The sequence below is a fragment of the Misgurnus anguillicaudatus genome, chromosome 14 (assembly GCF_027580225.2).
Source record: "Misgurnus anguillicaudatus chromosome 14, ASM2758022v2, whole genome shotgun sequence".
NCBI lineage: Eukaryota > Metazoa > Chordata > Actinopteri > Cypriniformes > Cobitidae > Misgurnus > Misgurnus anguillicaudatus.
This window is the reverse complement of record NC_073350.2, coordinates 29,365,121-29,386,074: the sequence shown is the minus strand read 5'-3', so window position 1 is coordinate 29,386,074 and position 20,954 is coordinate 29,365,121. Positions and strand designations below refer to the sequence as shown.

The 20,954-nt window shown below is 36.3% G+C and overlaps 1 protein-coding gene across 21 annotated transcripts in view; it reads left to right on the top strand.

Annotated features, from left to right (window-relative positions):
- Window positions 1-20,954, top strand: part of itpr1b (inositol 1,4,5-trisphosphate receptor, type 1b) — a 163,794-nt gene that overhangs the window by 30,183 nt on the left and 112,657 nt on the right. For 15 of the 21 annotated variants that reach the window (XM_055183315.2, XM_055183314.2, XM_055183311.2 and 12 more), the window contains exons 7-17: window positions 3,880-3,978; window positions 4,530-4,613; window positions 4,716-4,862; window positions 5,524-5,694; window positions 7,093-7,137; window positions 7,257-7,286; window positions 8,544-8,698; window positions 14,568-14,667; window positions 14,794-14,954; window positions 15,383-15,524; window positions 16,170-16,328. In XM_055183315.2, the coding sequence (XP_055039290.2) occupies window positions 3,880-3,978; window positions 4,530-4,613; window positions 4,716-4,862; window positions 5,524-5,694; window positions 7,093-7,137; window positions 7,257-7,286; window positions 8,544-8,698; window positions 14,568-14,667; window positions 14,794-14,954; window positions 15,383-15,524; window positions 16,170-16,328 (1,293 nt within the window). The remainder of the gene's footprint in view (window positions 1-3,879; window positions 3,979-4,529; window positions 4,614-4,715; window positions 4,863-5,523; window positions 5,695-7,092; window positions 7,138-7,256; window positions 7,287-8,543; window positions 8,699-14,567; window positions 14,668-14,793; window positions 14,955-15,382; window positions 15,525-16,169; window positions 16,329-20,954) is intronic. The other 6 variants (XM_055183320.2, XM_055183318.2, XM_055183309.2 and 3 more) reach the window with 2 other exon arrangements.

The window sequence follows — 20,954 nt, the reverse complement described above, 5'->3', positions numbered from 1 at the left end:
GAAACTGGTCCAGATCCACAATCCAGATCACATTGTGTGGCATTGTCCCTTAGTTCAGGGGTTTTCAAAATGGGGTACCCCCAGTGGGCCTCCAGGAGGTTATAGGGGTCCCCAGAACCAATATTTAAAGCAATATTTATTTTAGTTGCAGAAATACAACCAAATTTGAATAATTTTTTTTTAGGTTTATACGTCCAGTGAGTCTGAGTGTAGCCAATTATATTTGTTACACATAAAAATATATTAATATATTTTAGGTCGGGGGTCACTCACAACATGTTTATCATATTTGGGGGTCCTTGATATCACAAAGTTTGAAAACCCCTGTTTTAGTTTTACATCCGCATGGATGCAAAAAAAAGATTATGTCAACATTAATATTATTTACTTGGATCACTTCCCCCTGAAGTTTTCTTTTTACATTGTCTTATTCGGATCTGATTCACATTTCTGTCAGCAATGTGAGTACTATTGTGGGTACTAGCGACAGTTTAGTACCTTATTTACTTTATTTATTAACTTTTTAAAATTGTATTTCTTCCCTCTCTGGGTTTTTCTACACATTGAAAAACATTTTCATTTTCACATGAAAACATTTTCATTGCTCCTGCGAGTCAGACTTGAACCCACGATTCGTTTCGGTTCGCAGACATGTTTTCAAGTGGGTGCAATTTCTTTTTGTACCTGAGCTTTTAGACCAATGAAGCATCAAACGGATTTTTGTGTTCAATAACTTTTCTAAAAGAAAAAGCATCCAGAGTTTTAAGAAGGGGTTGAGCTGTAGTGTCCACTTAAGTGCTTGGTAAAGATGTGAACAAAAGCAGAAACTGATTCAGTGCAGTCACCGTTTGCTCATCTGTTAGTGAAATAAGCTTTTGGTTTGCTGTGGGGTCACAGGGTGTCATCCGCTGTGGATCTCTCTGGGCTTTCTGACTTATACATGATGTTCAATCTCACAGCAGTCAGTTCCCCAGATAATCCTTTAAAATATTTCTTTTCTGAAAGAGCTTGTCTGACACAAACACTTCCGTTTCTAAAAAGCCTCAGCAATGCTTTGAATCCCACCTGGTCCAGTAGGATATAAATAACTGCTAAACGAAGGCGTTTTATAAAATCTTTCCATGAGCTATATGTTTAGAAGTTATAAGCAAATTGTAAATTTGACTATATATGTATATCATAAATGCATGTTTTTGCTATTTTGAACTTTGTTATTGCTAGATTCATAGGGTGTTTGTGTTTACTGTATGGATGCATTACTGTAGGTGTCATCCTAAATATAAACTTTATGGGGCGGTTTCTCAGACAGGGCTTATCCTAGTCCCAGACTAAAATGCATGTTTGAGCTGCTTTAATTTCAAAACACCTTTTACTGACATATTTTAACATATATCAGTGCCATTGTTTTGTCTCAAGATGCACACCAGTATAGTTTTTTGTTTGTAAAAACTTCTTAAATGCCCTAAAATAACTAAGGCCTAGTCCTGGATTAATCTAAACACTGTACGGAAAACCGCCACTATTTGTTAAAAATCACAGTCTAACTTTGTTAAACAATACTGAGCTCAATACATTTCAATAGTTTTGGCTCACACTAAAAGCATATCTGTCTATAAAAGAGGTGCCTGAAGTCTTGGGTTGAATTTTCACCAAACGTACAGAAGCACCCATCTTCCATGGATTTGTCTTTTAGCCCACAGCTCAGCTCGCACAAGTCTCAGCCTTACTGCTTTCCTCTTAGTGTAACACATGGACCAATGCCAATTGCCATAATTTTCGCTATAATTCAAATCATGTTTATGCTGCGATTAAAATGTTACTGGGCTCATGCCAGTATCTCTATTTTTGGTGCTTGTCAGGGCAATCATCACTATTATTATTATTGCTCATGCTTAACAACCCTTTAACTGCCACAGTCCCACGTTTGTCTTGAACAGCACTAATCTTGACAAACTATATATTGCTGGAAAGCTCTCAGATTGAGGTTTTCATATTTCATCACTATTTTGCAAAAATAATGTTTTAGTACGAGTCATTTTCTAAAATGTCACTGGCCAACAAGTGGGCCCAAGGTGTGTTTACATATTTATTATTAGATATCATAAACCTGAAATAATCTTGACAAACTATATATCATTGGAAAGCTTTCATATTTCAAAACCACTTTTCATTAATTCTGCAGTGACAGTAATTTATTAATTTGTGATTTGTGAGTATGCAGCAAACCATTGACACCTAGTGGCCTTTGTTGGTGAAACCACTAAAAGTGTGACAAAAACCTAATTGATTGTGATTTTAACTTTAAATTTGGATCAAAACTACACTGCAAAAAATTATGTGTTAATCCTTTACACATTGTGTGTGTCATGCCATCCAAGGCATTATTTCATGTTAAAATAAATGAAAGGGACAACACAAGTTGTGTTAAAAACAGTGATGGGAGTAACGCGTTACAATTAATTCTGTTACTGTAATTCCACTACTTTTAGTGGTAATAAACATGTAACGAAGATTTTTTAAATCAAGTAATGCAGTTACAATTAGTGAAATTTAAATGAGTTGGTTACTCACGTTACTCTAATTTTTGATAAAAGAACACTAGAAGACAAGACATTTCTCAATAAACATCGAAGGACTGTGGTGATCGGCACAATAAATAATAACAAAGAAGGTACTTCGTTACATGTTTATTATCGCTAAAAGTACACTGTAAAAAAAATTCAGTAGAAATTGCAGCTGGGTTGCCGGTAATTTACCGTAGATTTCAATTTATGTTTTTAACTGGCAACATTTTGTTCTAAGTTAAATGAACATTAAACATTTACAAGTCTTTCTCTTTATAGAGAAAAACTAAAAAAACAGCATCAAGCAAAACATTCTGGGAAGCAAAATCTGAAGCAAAAAACAGAAAAAGGTTGATGATGACTTCTGGTTCCCAGAATGCTTTGCATGAGGCTGTTATTGTATAGTTTTATTCTGTAAAGATAAATACTTGTTAATATTTAAAATTGATTGAAATTTGAACAAATTCTTGCCAGTAAATAACATAAATGTAAATCTACGTTAATTACCGGCAACCCAGCTGCAATGACATTGTAATTTCTACGGAATTTTTTTTACAGTGTAGTGGAATTACAGTAACGGAATTAATTGTAACACGTTACTCCCATCACTGTTTTTAACACAACTTGTGTTGTCCCTTTCATTTATTTTAACATGAAATAACGCATTAAATGGCATGAATGTGTAAAAAATTAACACATCATTTTTTGCAGTGATGACTTTATTTTTGTAGCATTTTGGTTTGTAAAACATTTTCATTTTTATGGGTTAAATATAAAATATATACTTAATTGCATTATTTGTATAGTTTCAAACAAACTTAAACTGATATTTTGTTTAATATTCACAACTCCACAAAGGTGCAGTTTTTAGAAGGATCTCTTGACAGAAATCCAAAATAATATACAAAACTATATTATCAAGGGTGTATAAAGACCTTTCATAATGAACCGTTATGTGTTTATTACCTTAGAATGAGATATTTTAATCTACATACATAGAGGGTCCCCTTACATGGAAGTCGCCATTTTGTGCCGCCATGTTTCTACAGAAGCCCTTAACGGACAAACTTTTTTTACGAAGTTGTCTCCAATGGTGATCTGTTTGTCCGGTGGTGACTATCATAGCTTCTCTATTTGATTCAAAAGCGAGGGGTGAGCAGTGGACTGAGCCGTTGGTTGCAATTCACAACCTCACCACTAGATGCTGCTAAAATTTACACGCTGCACCTTTAAAATGTTATAAAACAGACAAAAAATCCCATTAAGTTATAGTGTTTGGTGTGTTATAAGCACCTGTTTTCTTTTCCTCTTTCAGGTTGTGATCGGTGATAAAGTAGTTTTGAATCCTGTGAATGCTGGACAGCCTCTCCATGCCAGCAGCCATCAGTTGGTGGACAATCCAGGCTGCAATGAGGTTCATCTGTGTTTTATTTCAGCTGATCAGCATTTTTGTTGGTCTGCATGATGCCGTGTGTGTGTGTGTGTGTGTGTGTGTGTGTGTGTGTGTGTAAATAAGACTATTTGTACACTTCTGCTCTTAATAGCATTGTAAGTGCTGTAAAGAGGGAAATGTTAAGATGTAATTTCCTCTGAATCAACATTAGCTGTCTAAAACTGAAATTACTGTATAGGGTGATAACTACATTTACATTTATGCATCTGGCAGACACTTTTATCCAAATTGATGCACAGTGCATTCATTTTTTTATCAGTAGTGTTTATCAGTTCCAGTGAAGATATGCCATTTGATCATGCTTAAATTTTGTAAAATCAAATTAAATTAACATTTTTATAAAACAACAACAACATCGTACAGTTAATGCAAGTCATTGCAATATGCACATTTGCGATATTTCCATTATTTCAATAAATCTTGCATCTCTAGCAAATATTATAGCAGGTCATTTGACTTTGTTTCCCTTTTACACCTTACCTTTTCCCTTTTAATTCTCTTTCTGTCCTCAGGTGAACTCTGTGAACTGTAACACTAGTTGGAAGATTGTTTTATTTATGAAATGGAGCGACAACAAGGAAGTCATTCTTAAAGGGGTAGGTGCATCATGGATGTGAAATTTTAAATTTTAGGTGTTTGCCGAGTCAGTTTTTCGGATATCACCATGTTAATCAGTCTCCGTCCTTCTGGTTGCCAAGGGTGATGTGGTGCGACTTTTCCACGCTGAGCAGGAGAAGTTTCTCACTTGTGATGAACACAGGAAGAACCAGTATGTGTTCTTGCGCACGACAGGTCGCCAGTCTGCCACCTCTGCTACCAGCAGCAAAGCATTGTGGGAAGTGGAGGTATACTGTATGCCTGATTGAAATGTAAATATAAATTAGAAAACAGCCTCCGTTGAACATCATATGGGTTTTGAGTGACAAGTAGGGCGAGCGAATGTGACCCTGCCTGTGAAAACCCAGCTAAAGTAATTTTTGGGATTTACTGTTTTCCACGTAAAATCATCCTACTTAAAGGAACAGTATGCAAGAAATTTATATCAATTAATCATAAAATGGCCCTGATATGTCACTAGACATTAAGAAATAATTTTCATTTCAAACACTCACAACAGTGGTGTGGCCAGGATATTGTCATTTTAAAAAGTGGAGTTGCAGCCCTCAACTGATGTTTATGTTGTCATTTTGTGTATTGGCCACCAGTTGTGTGATTGCAGTACCGGTTTTAGCCACAAGTTTTGTGATTGCAATACCAGTTTTGGCCACAATCCTACATACTGTTCCTTTAATGTAATAAAAACATTTCTGTGAAAATAAATATAATTTTGATATCTTTAATATTAACTTAGTAAGGTTATGTCAATGACTGAAATCAAAATTACATTGAGACTTTAACCTAGATGTCATAGACATGGTCAAAACTGATGACAAGTTTACTTTTTGGTTGAAGTCTCAATGTAATGCTGGTCCTTAAGTCAACTTTTTCACTTGTCTCACTTTTCAGGTGGTTCAGCATGACCCTTGCCGTGGTGGCGCTGGATACTGGAATAGTCTGTTTAGGTTTAAACATTTGGCCACAGGACACTACCTGGCAGCAGAGGTGAGTGAGGTGTGTTCTCCTATCAATGGATCATCCTCCAGCTGTTCCAAGATCAGCACTAACCTCTCCCACTGGGTAGGGAACCTTACTAACCTATACTTTAGATTTTCTCAGCCTGCAAACAGCAGTCTGTAAGGCTTTTAACATTCCTTTAATGTTTTCCATATTTGCCTCAAACCGAACTTGAGTAGTGTTGCTCAGTCAGATGCCAAAATGTTTAAATCTTACATTATGCAGCTTTGTTTTTTGTCTAAATTGGTTAGATTGAACATGACTTAAACCTAGTCCCTGGATCATAAAAACGGCCATAGGGGGTACATTTGTTGATATTGGGATTTATACATCATCTGAAATAATAAATAAACTTTCCATTGAACTTTCCAATGGTTTGTTAGGATAGGACAATGGGTCTCATTCACTAAGCATGTGTACGCACAAATTTGTCCGTAAAATGTGTGTTCGGACGTTTTAACTTACAAATCATGATTCAACAAAAACGTTCATACTCCAATTTATTTTAAATGTATGCAAAAACGTAAGAACGACTTAGACCACACGTACGCAATAATCATGAACAAGGAAAAGATATATAAAATATAACACAGATATATATTATAGGGTTCTTTTTCCTTGTTCATGATTATTGCGCACGTGTGGTCCAAGTTGTTCGTACGTTTTTGCATACATTTAGAAGAAATTTTTGTATGAACATTTTTGTTCATTTGAATCGTGATTTGTAAGTTAAAACATCCAAACGCACATTTTACGAACAAATTTGGGCGTACGCATGCTTAGTGAATGAGACCCAATATTTGGCCGAAATACAAATATTTCAAAATCTGAAATCTGAGGGTGCAAAAATATCTAAATATTAAGAAAATCGCTTTTTAAGTCCCTTGCAACTGCATCCACAATTTACTAAATATTTGTATGATCTTTACATATTAGCATAATATCGTAATGATTTTTAGCATAAAAGAGAAATCGTTAATTTTAACACATACAATGTATTATTGGCTATTGCTTAAAAAATACCCATGCGACTTAGTACTGGTTTTGTGGTCCAGGGTCATATATGTGGCTCTCATAAAAAAAAGTTATACATAACATTCATCATTCACAAATTATTTTACTTCTATAAATTGACAAATCATGTTAGATGCAAAAAAGGTGAAGCATTTTATTTACTTTGGAATAACATTGAGTAATTGTTTATATTAATACTAGGAATGTGTATTTAACATTTTAATGTTCTTGCAGTATTATTCAGAAGTTTGTCTGGCTAACCAACTAAGCCATGTTGAAAAATTGGGTCTCTGGGGGTCTCTCTTATTAGATTGTGGCTAAATTATTGATTTTATTGTAATCAATCAGTGATCAGTTACCTGTTTGTCATATGCCAAAACCGTTGATCTGATCTGAGACTTAATTTTAAGGCTTTTTAATAATGTATTTACACTCATCTGTTGACAGGTCAATCCAGATTACGAGCAGGAGTCTCGAGATTCTCGTTCATCTGTGAGTGATTTTTCATTATTTGATGCTTGTTACATATTTTAAATTCTTTTGTGTGTGCTCACACCATGTACTGCCTCTTAACTGCTGTCTAAATTTTTACATTTTAATTTCTCCTGTAGGTGGCAGACTTTTCACCCTTTAACTTCCAGGTACTTTCCATCATTTATGCTTAGTATAAAAATCTGTTTATACTGTACATGAGGTGTATCTTACTGCTCCTGTTGTGTAATGCATTAGTTATTAGTTCCTCTATGTAGTGTAGGCTGTATTTTATGGGAGGTACATACAGTACCTGTCGAACACACACATCTGCTCATACATTACTATTTTCTGCCATTTATAACAACAATAGAGTTATTAATACTAGGAAGTAGCACAAGTGAAATTATGGGAAATTTAGTGCAGTGTTATATTTCAGACTCTTCACCCATTGTCTAAATTACATCAAGCTTACAACTTATGGAAAAACTTACAAAAGACAATTAAATAAAGACAATTTATGTTTTTTGTAACACATTTCTAGCATTAACCTTATAAATCAGAAAGTTTGTTGAGAAAAGAAATGTTTTTATGTGCATCACTTGTTTTTGTTAATCAGTGGTTCTCAAACTGGGGGTGCCCCTCCTTTGGGGTGTTTGATGGTGCCAGGGGTGCTACAGTTTTTTTTAAGCCTCAGAACAATAATTCTACTAAATAACAGCAGTGCATTTAATTTAAATTTTAAGATTGAGATAATTTTTATGTCATAAATTTGGGAGGTTTCAAAGGGATGCACGTTGAACTTGTAATCAATCCAACTCAAGAAAAGAAGAAAAGAAAAGCATTGTGGGATAGTTGAATGAGGAAACATTATGCATGACCACAACTAAAATGACCTCTGTTAATTACAAAAGACATTGACTATTATCCTATTAAATTTATAATTATTTAACCAACCGCAAGGTGACATTATAGCTGGTTAATCAGTGTTAACAGTAAATCGCATTACCTGTAGAGGGCAGTATGACACCATGTCTTGTTTATTCAGCCTGGTGTGAAGATACTTTAGATGCTTTGTATATAAATTCCAAGTTAATCAGTATGTTTGTTTAAACTTTCTCCGAACGTGATCGAGGAAGAACAGCTCTATTGTTGGCCGAGTAAATGCGAAACTTGTTTTGCTGGAACCCAAACACGCAGGACCTTGTGACTGCTGAAAGATGTTTATATTATGCCGTCACGTATATGCACAAACATTTTGGCACATGACCGCTTTGAATCACGAGCAAGGCTATAAACATTTGACGAATCAAAGAATGTTTTATCGGTTAATAAAAAACTATTTATTTCAGTCACGTAATCCATTAACTGACCAAGGTGACATGCATCAGTCTCCATGGTTACGTGGTCTCCTCTTTCTCCTATAGCTTGACTTAGAACACGAAGCTCTTCGAGGGCGTCTGCGCACACCCAACGAGAAGGTCATGTACACCCTTGTTTCCGTTCCTGATGGCAATGACATCTCCTCTATATTTGAGCTGGACCCAACCACCCTCCGAGGTGGAGACTCCCTCGTACCCAGGTACACACGGCACCATATAATAAATAAAATCAAGATATATTTGCATCTTTTAGCCGATGCTTTTTAACACATTTATGCTGAATTTGTTTGGGGTTTATGATCCTGTACTGTTTGACAGCTCCAAACATAATTGTGACCCTGGACCACAAAACCAGTCATAAGTTGCCAGTGTATATTTGTAGCAATAACCATCAATGCATTGTATGGCTCAAACTTGTGCCAAAAATATTCATATATATATATATATATATATATATATATATATATATATATATATATATATATATATATATATATATATATATATATATATATATACATATACATATACATATACATATATATATATATATATATATATATATATATATATATATATATATATATATATATATATATAAATAATTTATTAATGAAGCTTTTTATTTTTTATTATAAATCTCAAATAAAAATATAACCCTTATGATTGGTTGTGTGAATAAGGGTGAGAAATGTTTGTTTATTGATGCATCAGCTGAGATTATACCAAATAGGCATGGGCCGGTTACCTGTATAAAGAGACACGTTTTCACAACCACTAAAATTTTATGTGATACCGTTTTCAAGGAATAAGCTGTTTTTACACAAAATTTGTTAAACAATTAAGTCATGTACAGTAATTGATTTGATGTTTACATTAAATATTATATAATTTTTTTTTTATATTTATAATTTTTTTGAAATAATATTTTAATTTAAGGTTTTATTTTTTACCTGGAATACATGTCCTATATTGTATCCAGTTGAAAAGTTTTTGTTTGTGTATGCAGACATTTGAAAATAACACATTTTAGTGTTGCAATGGCAATACTGCAACACTTTGCTTAAGGTTATTATACCTCCAAAATCTCATAACGGCACACCACATATAAAGTTATGTGAATGTTGCTAAAATTTTAGGATTAAATAATATAGGCGTTACATATCTTTTATATCTTATTAATAAAATAAAATATCTTCAGGACTATTAAGATTTTTGCATTGTGATGATATTTTACTATTTCTCATCATTTCCCCATTACCATCCCCATTGTAGTTAGCATTACTTTAATTTAAATAAAATAAAATAAAACAAATAATATATTATTACACTGTAAAAAAATACTTTGCTGCCTTAAAAATTTTGTTAAATCAACTTTTTAACAAGTCATGTCAACAGAGATGAGTTGTCCCAACTTATAAAATATAGTTGAGAAAAGTCAACTTAATTTTATAAGTTATAACAACTCATCTGTAGTTATAACAACTCATCTCTACTCAAGATAAATAATAGTAAGTTAAAATGACTTGTAAATCCGAGTTGATTCAACAAAAAAGGCAGCAAAGTATTTTTTACATTGTATTTTTATGTCATGATAGTGTTTGTTGTACTACTTCTTCTTATTTTTAATTTTACAAAACATGTTTTTACTACATGTATTCTGAGAGTCAATCTAACACACTATATTGTAATACAAATTTGGTTAAAAAATGTGCTTTAGTGTCATAAAAAGCCATTAAAAAGTGACTGATCAAGTATAAGTTGAAGTGACAGGTCTGGTAGTCACATGCCTCTCTGTCAGTTTGTGCTATGAATAATACGAGACGCCTGTTAATGATGTGTTTAGACCGTACACAGTACATTCATTCTCTGATCTTTGCCCTTAAACTTGGACGTGAACGCTCGCCAGACGATACACAGTAGTTATGTTGTGCTTTCAGGCCCGCTGGATATTTTGCTGAAGTAGTAAACAACTCGAGAAGAACAAGGCGGATTAGTATTCCAATTTATAAGCCATTGATTTGTGCATCATGGGAAAGCTGTAGTTTTGCACACATTTGTCTCGCCAAAAATCTCCTGAGCTTTTGGTTTCACAATGACTTCTGTTTGTCTTAATGAATCATTTGTGTCGGAGCCAAAAAGCTTGGAAAACTCGGAAAACTCACACACCCTTCTCATTCTCGTAACACGGACGCTAAACGCCTTCAGGGGTGGAGTATGCACGTGTTGCATTGCGCTTGCCTCATCCAAATACCTGCAGATTCTGACTTTTCTTTCTGAAAATAGTGAGGAAAGTCCCGGCAGGGTGCACAGACAGGAAACCAGGGTGACTGTGCGCCCGTGCCGGTGCCATATCTTTCCATGTTGTCGAAACATGCCATCATAAAAGAGTTGCATAACCACCCGCCCCCATATTCCCATTTTTATACCGCAATCATCTGGAAAGTGTTTATTTAATGAAGTAATCTTCCTTCCTCAGAATCTGAACACAGTGAGGGGATTTCAGCTTTGGTTTGTAGCTAGACGTGACCAGTAATTTATTGTAAGATTTGTACAAACATGTCTGGACTGTTTCACCCCCAAATCAAAAGAAATTTATTAAAGTTAGTTTTCTAGTTTTCCTACTGTCTTTTAATTCTGCGGTGGCTGTTTCGTAAGATTCACCAATCTTTTATTTGTGTTTAAATAAAGTCTTCACTGATTCATATGAGCATGAACTAATGATGTTATGCTTGGGTGTGTTTGTGTATCCTGAATTAGTAGCTACTATTTGCATATGAGCCTATGATCTTTGAATCCATCAATTGATTATACTGCCCTCTCGATAACATGATCTGAGTGGATTACACGTTAAAATGTATTGATATGTAGTTGAATTGTGGTGTTGTCAACTTGGGTGTGTTTGTTTTTAAGTAAGATCCATTGAAGAGGGTTTCCAGGGTTGTGACTTAAAGTTGTGACCCATCTTTCTTTCACAAAAACACACATGAACACACATTTTATAGAGTTATAAAGTACACAAACACAAAGATAATGTTGTGAGACAGGTGATTATGTAACCATCCTAAGTTGGTACACATGCAAAGTCAGCATCTAATGTGTACCTGTGGTTGTCTTAAGTATAGGACTGGGGTCGAGTCCACTGTGAGATCCAAATTTGTTCTTTACAGTTAAAGGAAAACACCACCGTTTTTAATATTTTACTATGTTCTTACCTCAACATAGATGAATTAATACATACCTATCTTTTTTTTAAAGCGTGCACTTAAACTTTGCACATCGCGTCGTGAATGTGTTAGCATTTAGCCTAGCCCCATTCATTCCTTGGGATCCAAACAGGGATGAGTAGTTACACGAGTAAGTATGGTTGCACAAAATAAAACGTGGCGTTTTTTTTAAGCGGATAAAATTGAGAACTATATTGTAATATGGGCACAGTAATATTGATGAAAGTTTGAGCGGGAGGGGGAGTACTCAGGAGTGATCATGTTACTGCGCCTGAGGTCGAAGTGCTGCAAACTAAGTGCATACAATATAGTCCTCATTTTTATCCACTTAAAAAATTGCCACGTTTTATGCTACCATACTTACTTGTGTAACTACGTATGTAACAGTCTTTAAATAGGGAAAACATGGAAGTATTTGGTGGCTTATAGATTAATCTCTGTTTGGATCCTAAGGAATGAATGGGGCTAGGCTAAATGCTGGGACATTCACGGGGCGCTGTACAGAGATTAAGGGTGCACGCATTGAAAAAAGATAGGTATGTATTAATTTGTCTTAGTTGAGGTAAGAACATAGTAAAATATTGAAAAACGGTGGTGTTGTCCTTTAATGTGTCATTTATTAAGACAAGTGCATCTTGCCTTGAGCATATGAGCGATTTGACTGAAAAATTACACTATAATACAAGAAAATACAAGAAAAATCCACCAGTCAGATTAAAGTTGATGCTTCTGCACTCTCATAAAAATTGTACAAATGTTGTGACTGGGACAGTACCTAATATGTACCATTTGGGTACAGATATGTACCTTTGAGGTACCAGTATGTACTTCTAAGGTACGAATGTGTATTTTTTTAAAAGGTACCATGCACCCCTGTGACAACTTTTGTACCTTCTTGTAACTTTCAAAAGTAAAAAATGTCCTCTTTGTACCCTTATTAGATTTCGTCATCTTTTAATTAATTAATTGGCGCATTTTAGGACGCATACCTCCACTATACCTTTGCTTGTGTTGCCCTCCATATCTAATAAATGGTGTATCGAGGTCAGTCTAGTTCAGCATTTTTGCTTGCTCACATTGGTGTTTGATATGGGCTGCATTCATAAGGTCATGTGAACAACCCCATAAAATTGGATTTGACCAGAAAATCATAATTGAGCTTGCGATGTGAAAGTTAGACACAGTTCATGCAGTTCTTGTGACAATTTAGCCGGAAAAAAAGAAGGGGAGTTAAGCTTCCTTATTGAAACATTTAAATTTTGAATGTTAACATACCTCACACATTTAAACACGCTTTAAAAAGAAGGTGAGAGATCACAACAATAAAGGGTTTAACACAACCAACATGTCTATATGTGTTTGTGTGACCAGTCATAACTGCTTTGTCTGTGCTTCAGGCGCTTTTCTGAACTCTGTGAAAGTTCACATTTGGATTGCGTAACACAACCATACTGACTTTTATTTTTGTAAAAGAAGCACCTGAACGTTGATGCAATAATAGGTACTACTTTGGATATTCTTGATCGGTAAACTAAGTGAACATATAGGTGCTGGTCATATAATTAGAGTCATATAACACTGCATTGACCGTGGACCTCAAAATAACATAGTAGACCAACACCAGCAGATGACATGGCACCCCAAACGATCACTGACTGTGGAAACTTTACACTGGACCTCAAGCAACTTGGATTGTGTGCCTCTCTTTCTCCAGACTCTGGGACCCTGATTTCCAAAATAAATGCAAAATTTACTTTAATCAGAGAACTTTGGACCACTCAGCAGCAGTCCAGGCATTTTTGTCTTTTAGGTGCTTCTGACGCTGTCTGTTGTTCTAGAGTGTCAACAAGGAATGTGACAGCTGAAACCCAGGTCTTGCATACATCTGTGCATAGTGGTCCTTGAAGCACTGACTCCAGCTGCAGTCCACTCTTTCTGAATCTCCCCTACATTTTTTTAATGGGTTTTGTTTCACAATCCTCTCCAGGATGCAGTATTGCTTGTACGCTTTTTTCTACCACATCTTTTCCTTCCCTTCGCCTATCTAATAATGTGCTTGGACACAGAGCTCTGTGAACAGCCAGCCTCTTTTGGAATGACCTTTTGTGTCTTGCCCTCCTTGTTGTCTTTTGGACACCTGTCAAGTCAGCAGTCTTCCCCATGATTTTGTAGCCTACAGACACCAGGTGTCTTTAATATTGATCCTTTTCACAGTATTCTAATTTTCTGAGATACTGAATTTGGGATTTCCTTAGTTGTCAGATATACTGTAATTATAAAAGTAAAATAAATAAACATTTGAAATATATCAGTCTGTGTGTAATTAATGAATGTAATATATAAGTTTCACTTTTTGAATGGAATTAGTGAAATAAATCAACTTTTTGATGATATTCTAATTATATGACCAACATTATAGTGTTTGGGTCAGTGAGCTGGTCACACAGATGTTTCTTTGACATTGTCAATGGAAGCACTGTCTGATCTCAGGCAATTTATCCTCTTAAATGCAGGATTAAGCATAACATGAGGTAAAAAGTCACAGAGGTCAGCGGTTATGTCGTGAACTGATTTTCAAAGGTGCTCACATGACGGCCTCAGTACAAAGTGGGGTTTATCCCTAGCGTTGCATTACAGGATGGCTGCAGGGTTAAATGAACTTATGTGCCCCTAAATCTGACCCCAAACAACCCCCGTCTCTCCCAGCAGGAATTCCCAATGACCTACTGTGAACTTCATGTCCTTAATTTTAGGGTTATAGGCTGAGAATATGCATGCAAACCGTCGTTTTTTGATGACTTGCATATAGTATCTTTAACCTGAAGTCATTGCGTCTTGTCAGGAACTCGTATGTGAGACTGAAGCACCTGTGCACCAATACATGGGTGCACAGCACCAACAACCCCATCGACAAGGAGGAAGAGAAGCCAGTTATGTTACGGGTGGGTCTTACTGAAATATTTGATCAAAGAAACATTTTTCTGAAGCCTAAACGAAATAAATGTTGCTCATGTCATGTTGTTTTTCTGTTTTAGTATTAAACTCATTTTAAAATGGCTTTTTTTCAGATCGGCACGTCGCATGTCAAAGAAGACAAAGAAGCTTTTGCCATAGTGCCAGTGCCCCCTGCTGAGGTCAGAGACCTCGACTTTGCCAACGATGCCAGTAAAGTGCTGGCGTCGATCGCTGGCAAACTGGAGAAGGGCACGATCACCCAGAATGAAAGGAGGTATGAGCATTCATCTGAAATAGGGATGAATAATATTCACCCTATAATTATTATTAAAAGCAACTTACAAAGTATGCATTTGATCAGTGTATGTATCACACGGGGATCGAACCCATTACCTTTGCGTTGCTAATGCTGTACTTTAGCAGTCGAGCTACTGAAACTTGATTTAGTGCTTTTGGCACACCACTCAAAATGTTTTGACTCTGACCTCACTTTGCTGTTGTATTACTCAAGCAGTTTATTACAGACGACCACCTCAGTGTTAGGATTTAGCCAAACTGGTATTTGAAACCATTACTGTGAAAAATGTCAAAAATGTTCCACTGCTTTGTCTGAATATGAAATATTTTCTCTTTAAGTACCCTTAAGCGTTCAAGCAGACATCACTCATTGGCGTGACCTTCTGCTCTGTGTGCATGCTGTAGGTTTGTCACTAAGCTTCTGGAGGACCTCGTGTTTTTCGTGGTGGACATTCCCAACAGCGGGCAGGACGTGCTGGAGATCATGGTGAACAAACCGAACCGCGAGCGACAGAAGCTCATGCGAGAACAGAACATCCTGAAACAAGTAGGCTATGACGCTGAATGTGCAGCTTTGGTGAGAGTTGATCTTGAGCCCTGTGTCCCACTTCTCACTTTTGCAGATATACGAGATGTTTTTTTTTTGCGGTGCTGATATTAACAGCAGAAACGCTGTCAGTGTGAACTCTGAAACCGTACGGGCTGTTGTGGTTTCACAGTTGCGGATGCTCACGTGCTGCAGATGCACGATGTGTAAAACAGACCCAATGCAACAGATACATGACGTCAAAGCGATTTCTGGATCTGTTTTAATTTGATCTGGACCATAGATTGCTAGATTATTATGTATATAAGTGTTTAGTCGTACTGTTGCAAGGCTTTGCCTCTAGAATTGCATTAACATTTATGCATTTTGCAATGCATTTAAAGTATGTTGTCCCTGTGATCAAAACCTCAACCTTTGCGCTACTAACACAATGCATAAGCAGTTGGTAAGAAACACTGGTTTTCAGATTTCTAATGCAGCAGTACTCAAACTGTGTCTTAAACTGACACAAGGTAATAGTTTTAGTTTTGGTAATGTGTAATATACAGTTGTGTATAATGCTTACAAAAGGTCGCTCACTGCAGACGCGATTAGTTATGACTCAAAAACAAATCCAGTCTGTTTTTATTGTCCCTTCTCTCTCAGATATTCAAGTTGCTCCAAGCTCCGTTCACAGACAGTGGTGATGGTCCCATGTTACGTCTGGAAGAGCTGGGTGACCAGAGACATGCCCCGTTCAGACACATCTGCAGATTGTGTTACCGCGTGCTACGGCATTCACAGCAGGACTACAGGAAGAACCAGGTGGGCCTACAGGAACTTTACTAGTTTTCACCATACAATATCAATCAAAATAATGAAGTAACCTGTAGGTTGAAAATTGATGCCAGGGAACTTTAATGCTAAACATAAACTTGCAGACAACATTAAAACTGCTTTGAAAGACCGATGCACACGTATCTACACTCACCTAAAGGATTATTAAGAACACCTGTTCAATTTCTCATTAGGGCAATTATCTTATCAACCAATGACATGGCAGTTGCTTCAATGCATTTAGGGGTGTGGTCCTGGTCAAGACAATCTCCTGAACTCTAAGCTGAATGTCAGAATGGGAAAGAAAGGTGATTTAAGCAATTTTGAGCGTGGCATTGTTGTTGGTGCCAGACGGGCCGGTCTGAGTATTTCACAATCTGCTCAGTTACTCGGATTTTCATGCACGACCATTTCTAGGGTTTACCAAGAATGACGTGAAAAGGGAAAACATTCAGTATGCTGCAGTCCTATGGGTGAAAATGCTTTGTTGATGCTAGAGGTCAGAGGACGATGGGCTGAGCTGATAGAAGAGCAACTTTGACTGAAATAACCACTTGTTACAATCGAGGTATGCAGCAAAGCATTTGTGAAGCCACAACACGCACAACCTTGAGGCGGATGGGCTAAAACAGCAGAAGACCCCACCGAGTACCACTCATCTCCACTACAAATAGGAAAAAGAGGCTACAATTTGCACAAGCTCACCAAATTTGGACAGTTGAAGACTGGAAAAATGTTGCCATATCTGATGAGTCTCAATTTCTGTTAAGACATTCAGATGGTAGAGTCAGAATTTGGCATAACAGAATGAGAACATGGATCCATCATGCCTTGTTACTACTGTGCAGGCTGGTGGTGGTGGTGTAATGGTGTGGGGGATGTTTTCTTGGCACACTTTAGGCCCCTTTTAGTGTCAATTGGGCATCGTTTAAATGCCACGGCCTACCTGAGCATTGTTTCTGATCATGTCTATCCCTTTATGACCATCATGTACCTATCATCTGATGGCTACTTCCAGCAGGATAATGCACCACGTCACAAAGCTCGAATCATTTCAAATTGGTTTCTTGAACATGACAGTGAGTTCACTGTACTAAAATGGCCCCCACAGTCACCAGATCTCAACCCAATAGAGCATCTTTGGGATGTCGTGGAATGGGAGCTTCGTGCCCTGGATGTCCCACAAGATGCTATTCTATCAATATGGGCCAACATTTCTAAAGAATGCTTTTAGCACCTTCATGAATCAATGCCACGTAGAATTAAGGCAGTTCTGAAGGCGACAGGCGATCCAACACAGTATTAGTATGGTGTTCCTAATAATCCTTTAGGCGATGTATATAAACAAACATATTTGTACACAACAAACAGTAAAGAGACATAGTAAAAAAGCAAAAGGCTATACAAGTAAGGAAAATAGAATGACAGCATGAAAATGATAAAATGCATATTAGTTTATATTCTGTTAATGCTGTAAATATGCTGCTTGCATGTTGATTTTTCCACCACAGCTGGAAAAATTCCTAGAAACACTGGATGTTGATTTAAACAAGTAATTGTAAGTTTTCTGCTTACTGTACTGAATTGACTTCATTTTGTCGCTCTCAGATACAATCATGCACATCTAGATGGTATCTCAGCATGCAGACATTAGTGTGACTTCCTGTGGTTTCCAACATTACATATCTCTAATGAACACTTTGAATTCTTGACACATTTAATAAACTGCACGCCGTTTTTGAGTTTTATGGCCTTGTAAAAAGTGGCCTGTTCTCCAAGCTGACATGACATGTTTATTTAATTTATACAATGACACAATAAGTAATGAAATATTTGTTTTTGCAATTGCAATTTTAAAATGTATGATCTGTACCCTACTGCATGATTTTTGATGACGGTGTGATGAGATCTGTGGTCTGAGAAACAGGAAAAACGATCAAATTTAAGATATCATAAAAGTCTTTTGAATAGCGAAAAGGCATGATAAAAAGTTTATTGTGACCAAAATAAAAAATCTGTCAAAGGATACACACACATATATTGAACTAACTGAATATAAAACCTGGAGGAAGGATACTGAAGTTAATGGATGTGATATTTGGTCCATTGACCTACAATCCTTCAAGTAACGTGCTTGATATCCTTTAAGGGATAATGTATAGCCATCAGGTTGTTATCGCAGCTATATTAAATATTTCGCAATAAAAACCAAATATTGTGGGATAACAACCGGCTGCATGTATATTATCCCACTTATTACACAGCTACTAACCTCATAAGTAAGGTAAGGAGCAATAAATATTTATTTAAATATATTTAATTAGCTAATTTTTAACTAATGCAGAGCTCCTGCGAGGAAAACCTGTTTAACCTTCGGTTAAAGATAACACAAGACGTTTAAATGTCACAGATCGATGAGTTTTGTACAAACCAATGTGTTTGAGGAAGGCAGGATATCTGGAGCTACAAAAATGTACAGTATGTAGAAAATAATGTGTTTTTTAACCATAAACAACGCAAACACATTATATTATACCAAATGCACAAAATAATGTTGTTTTTAGCAATGAAATAGGTGTGCTTTAAAAAAATTAAAGGGGCCATGGCATGAAAATCTGACTTTTTCCAAGTTTAAAGGGGCCATGGCATGAAAAGTTACAGTGCTATGATTGGGTCCCCAGTGCTTCTATCAACCTAGAAAATGTGAAAAAGATCAACCCAGTAACTTAGTTTTGGTAAACCATTCTCTACAAGCACATGAAAAAATAGGTCGTTGAAATTTGGCTCTCCTTATGATGTCATAAGGAGCTCTTATTATAACAATACCACCTTTTAATCTGCACTATCCAACCACAGCACTGCCATTTAGTGCAGAGAAAAGCACAATTGAGTTTTAATTTCAACAAACCACCATCATTGTGATCAGTGTTTGAATTTCCTCAGCTCAATTGCATTTTAAAGGACACACCCAAAACGGCACATTTTTACACACACCTACAAAGTGGCAATTTTAACATTCTATAATAAATTATTTATATGGTATTTTGAGCTTAAACTTCACATATGTGCTCTGGGGACACCAAAGATTTATTTGACATCTTAAAAAAGTCTTGTGTCATGGGCCCTTTAAGTGCTATGATTGGGTCCCCAGTGCTTCTGTCAACCTAGAAAATGTGAAAAAGATCAACCCAGTAACTTAGTTTTGGTAAACCATTCTCTACAAGTAGAGCTGCACGATTAATCGTTAAAAAATTGTGATCTCGATTCGACCCCCCAAACGATCTTAATTCAGCATTTCGGCGATTCAGGTAATTATATTTTTAAGGAGGAAAGACGCAGTTTCGTCAGTTCTCTCGACAACACGCAATCACAGCGGCCGCTATGACGTCTTGACGTCTCATTTATTATTGCGCAAGCCAGATGTGCTTGTGCTCGTGTTCGCTCCACTGGTACGAGAAGTTGGACAGAAAGAAACAGAAACTAAAGAGAATGAGTGAGGCAGGGCAATGTGCAGGTACGTCCGACAACAACCTTGACGTTGTTTTAGTACCAAAAAAAGGATCTTATTCTGGATCTTATCCCTTCCGAAAGGGTTTTTAGCACAGGGGGAAACATTGGCTGTGTCCAAATAACCACACTTGCTGTCTTTGCACTTGACTGCTTAAATTACGTGTTCTTGTATTTGACCCAAGTGTAGTGGGCGTGAAGATTAAGCGTGCATGTAGATTAATTCACCCGATGGACGTTCATGTGCCAGCGAGAGCATCAAAAAACGCTCGAATGCATTCTCTTGAAATCTCTCAAGCAGAGGTTTCCACCTTCCGATTGGTTGGCGCCGAACCGCATCATACCTCATTACCATAAAGTAATGTTAATCCATGTCTAGTTAAAATTTATATTTAAATTTTTTTCTTTAAATAAAATGAATTCATAATAACTCTACAATTAACATTAACTGAATTTAAAGATTATGTACACTTATCTGAAACTTTCAGAAGCATAATTCTTTACACCTGTATAAACTAATGTTAAACCAATATTCAGAGGTTGTACATCTTTAAAATTAACAAAGTTCTTGAGAACCGTGAGAGAATTGTGATCTTAATTTTAGGCAAAAGAATCGTGATTCTCATTTTATACAGAATCGTGCAGCTCTATCCCCAAGCACATGAAAAAATAGGTTGTTGAAATTTGGCTCTCCTTATGATGTCATAAGGAGCTCTTATTATAATAATACCACCACCCCTTAATCTGCACTATCCAACCACAGCACTGCCATTTAGTGCAGAGAAAAGCACAATTGAGTTTTAATTGCAACAAACCACCATCATTGTGATCAGTGTTTGAATTTCATCAGCTCATTTGCATTTTAAAGGACACACCCAAAACGCCACATTTTTGCACACACCTACAAAAGTGGCAATTTTAACATGCTTTAATAAATTATTTATATGATGTTTTGAGCTAAAACTTGACATATGTGCTCTGTGGACACAAAAGATTTATTTGACATCTTAAAAAAGTCTTGTGCCATGGCCCCTTTAAATATAAATATGTAGAATTAACAACGCGTATGAAATGAAATTTACTAATAACTCAAACTGAATGCTCTTC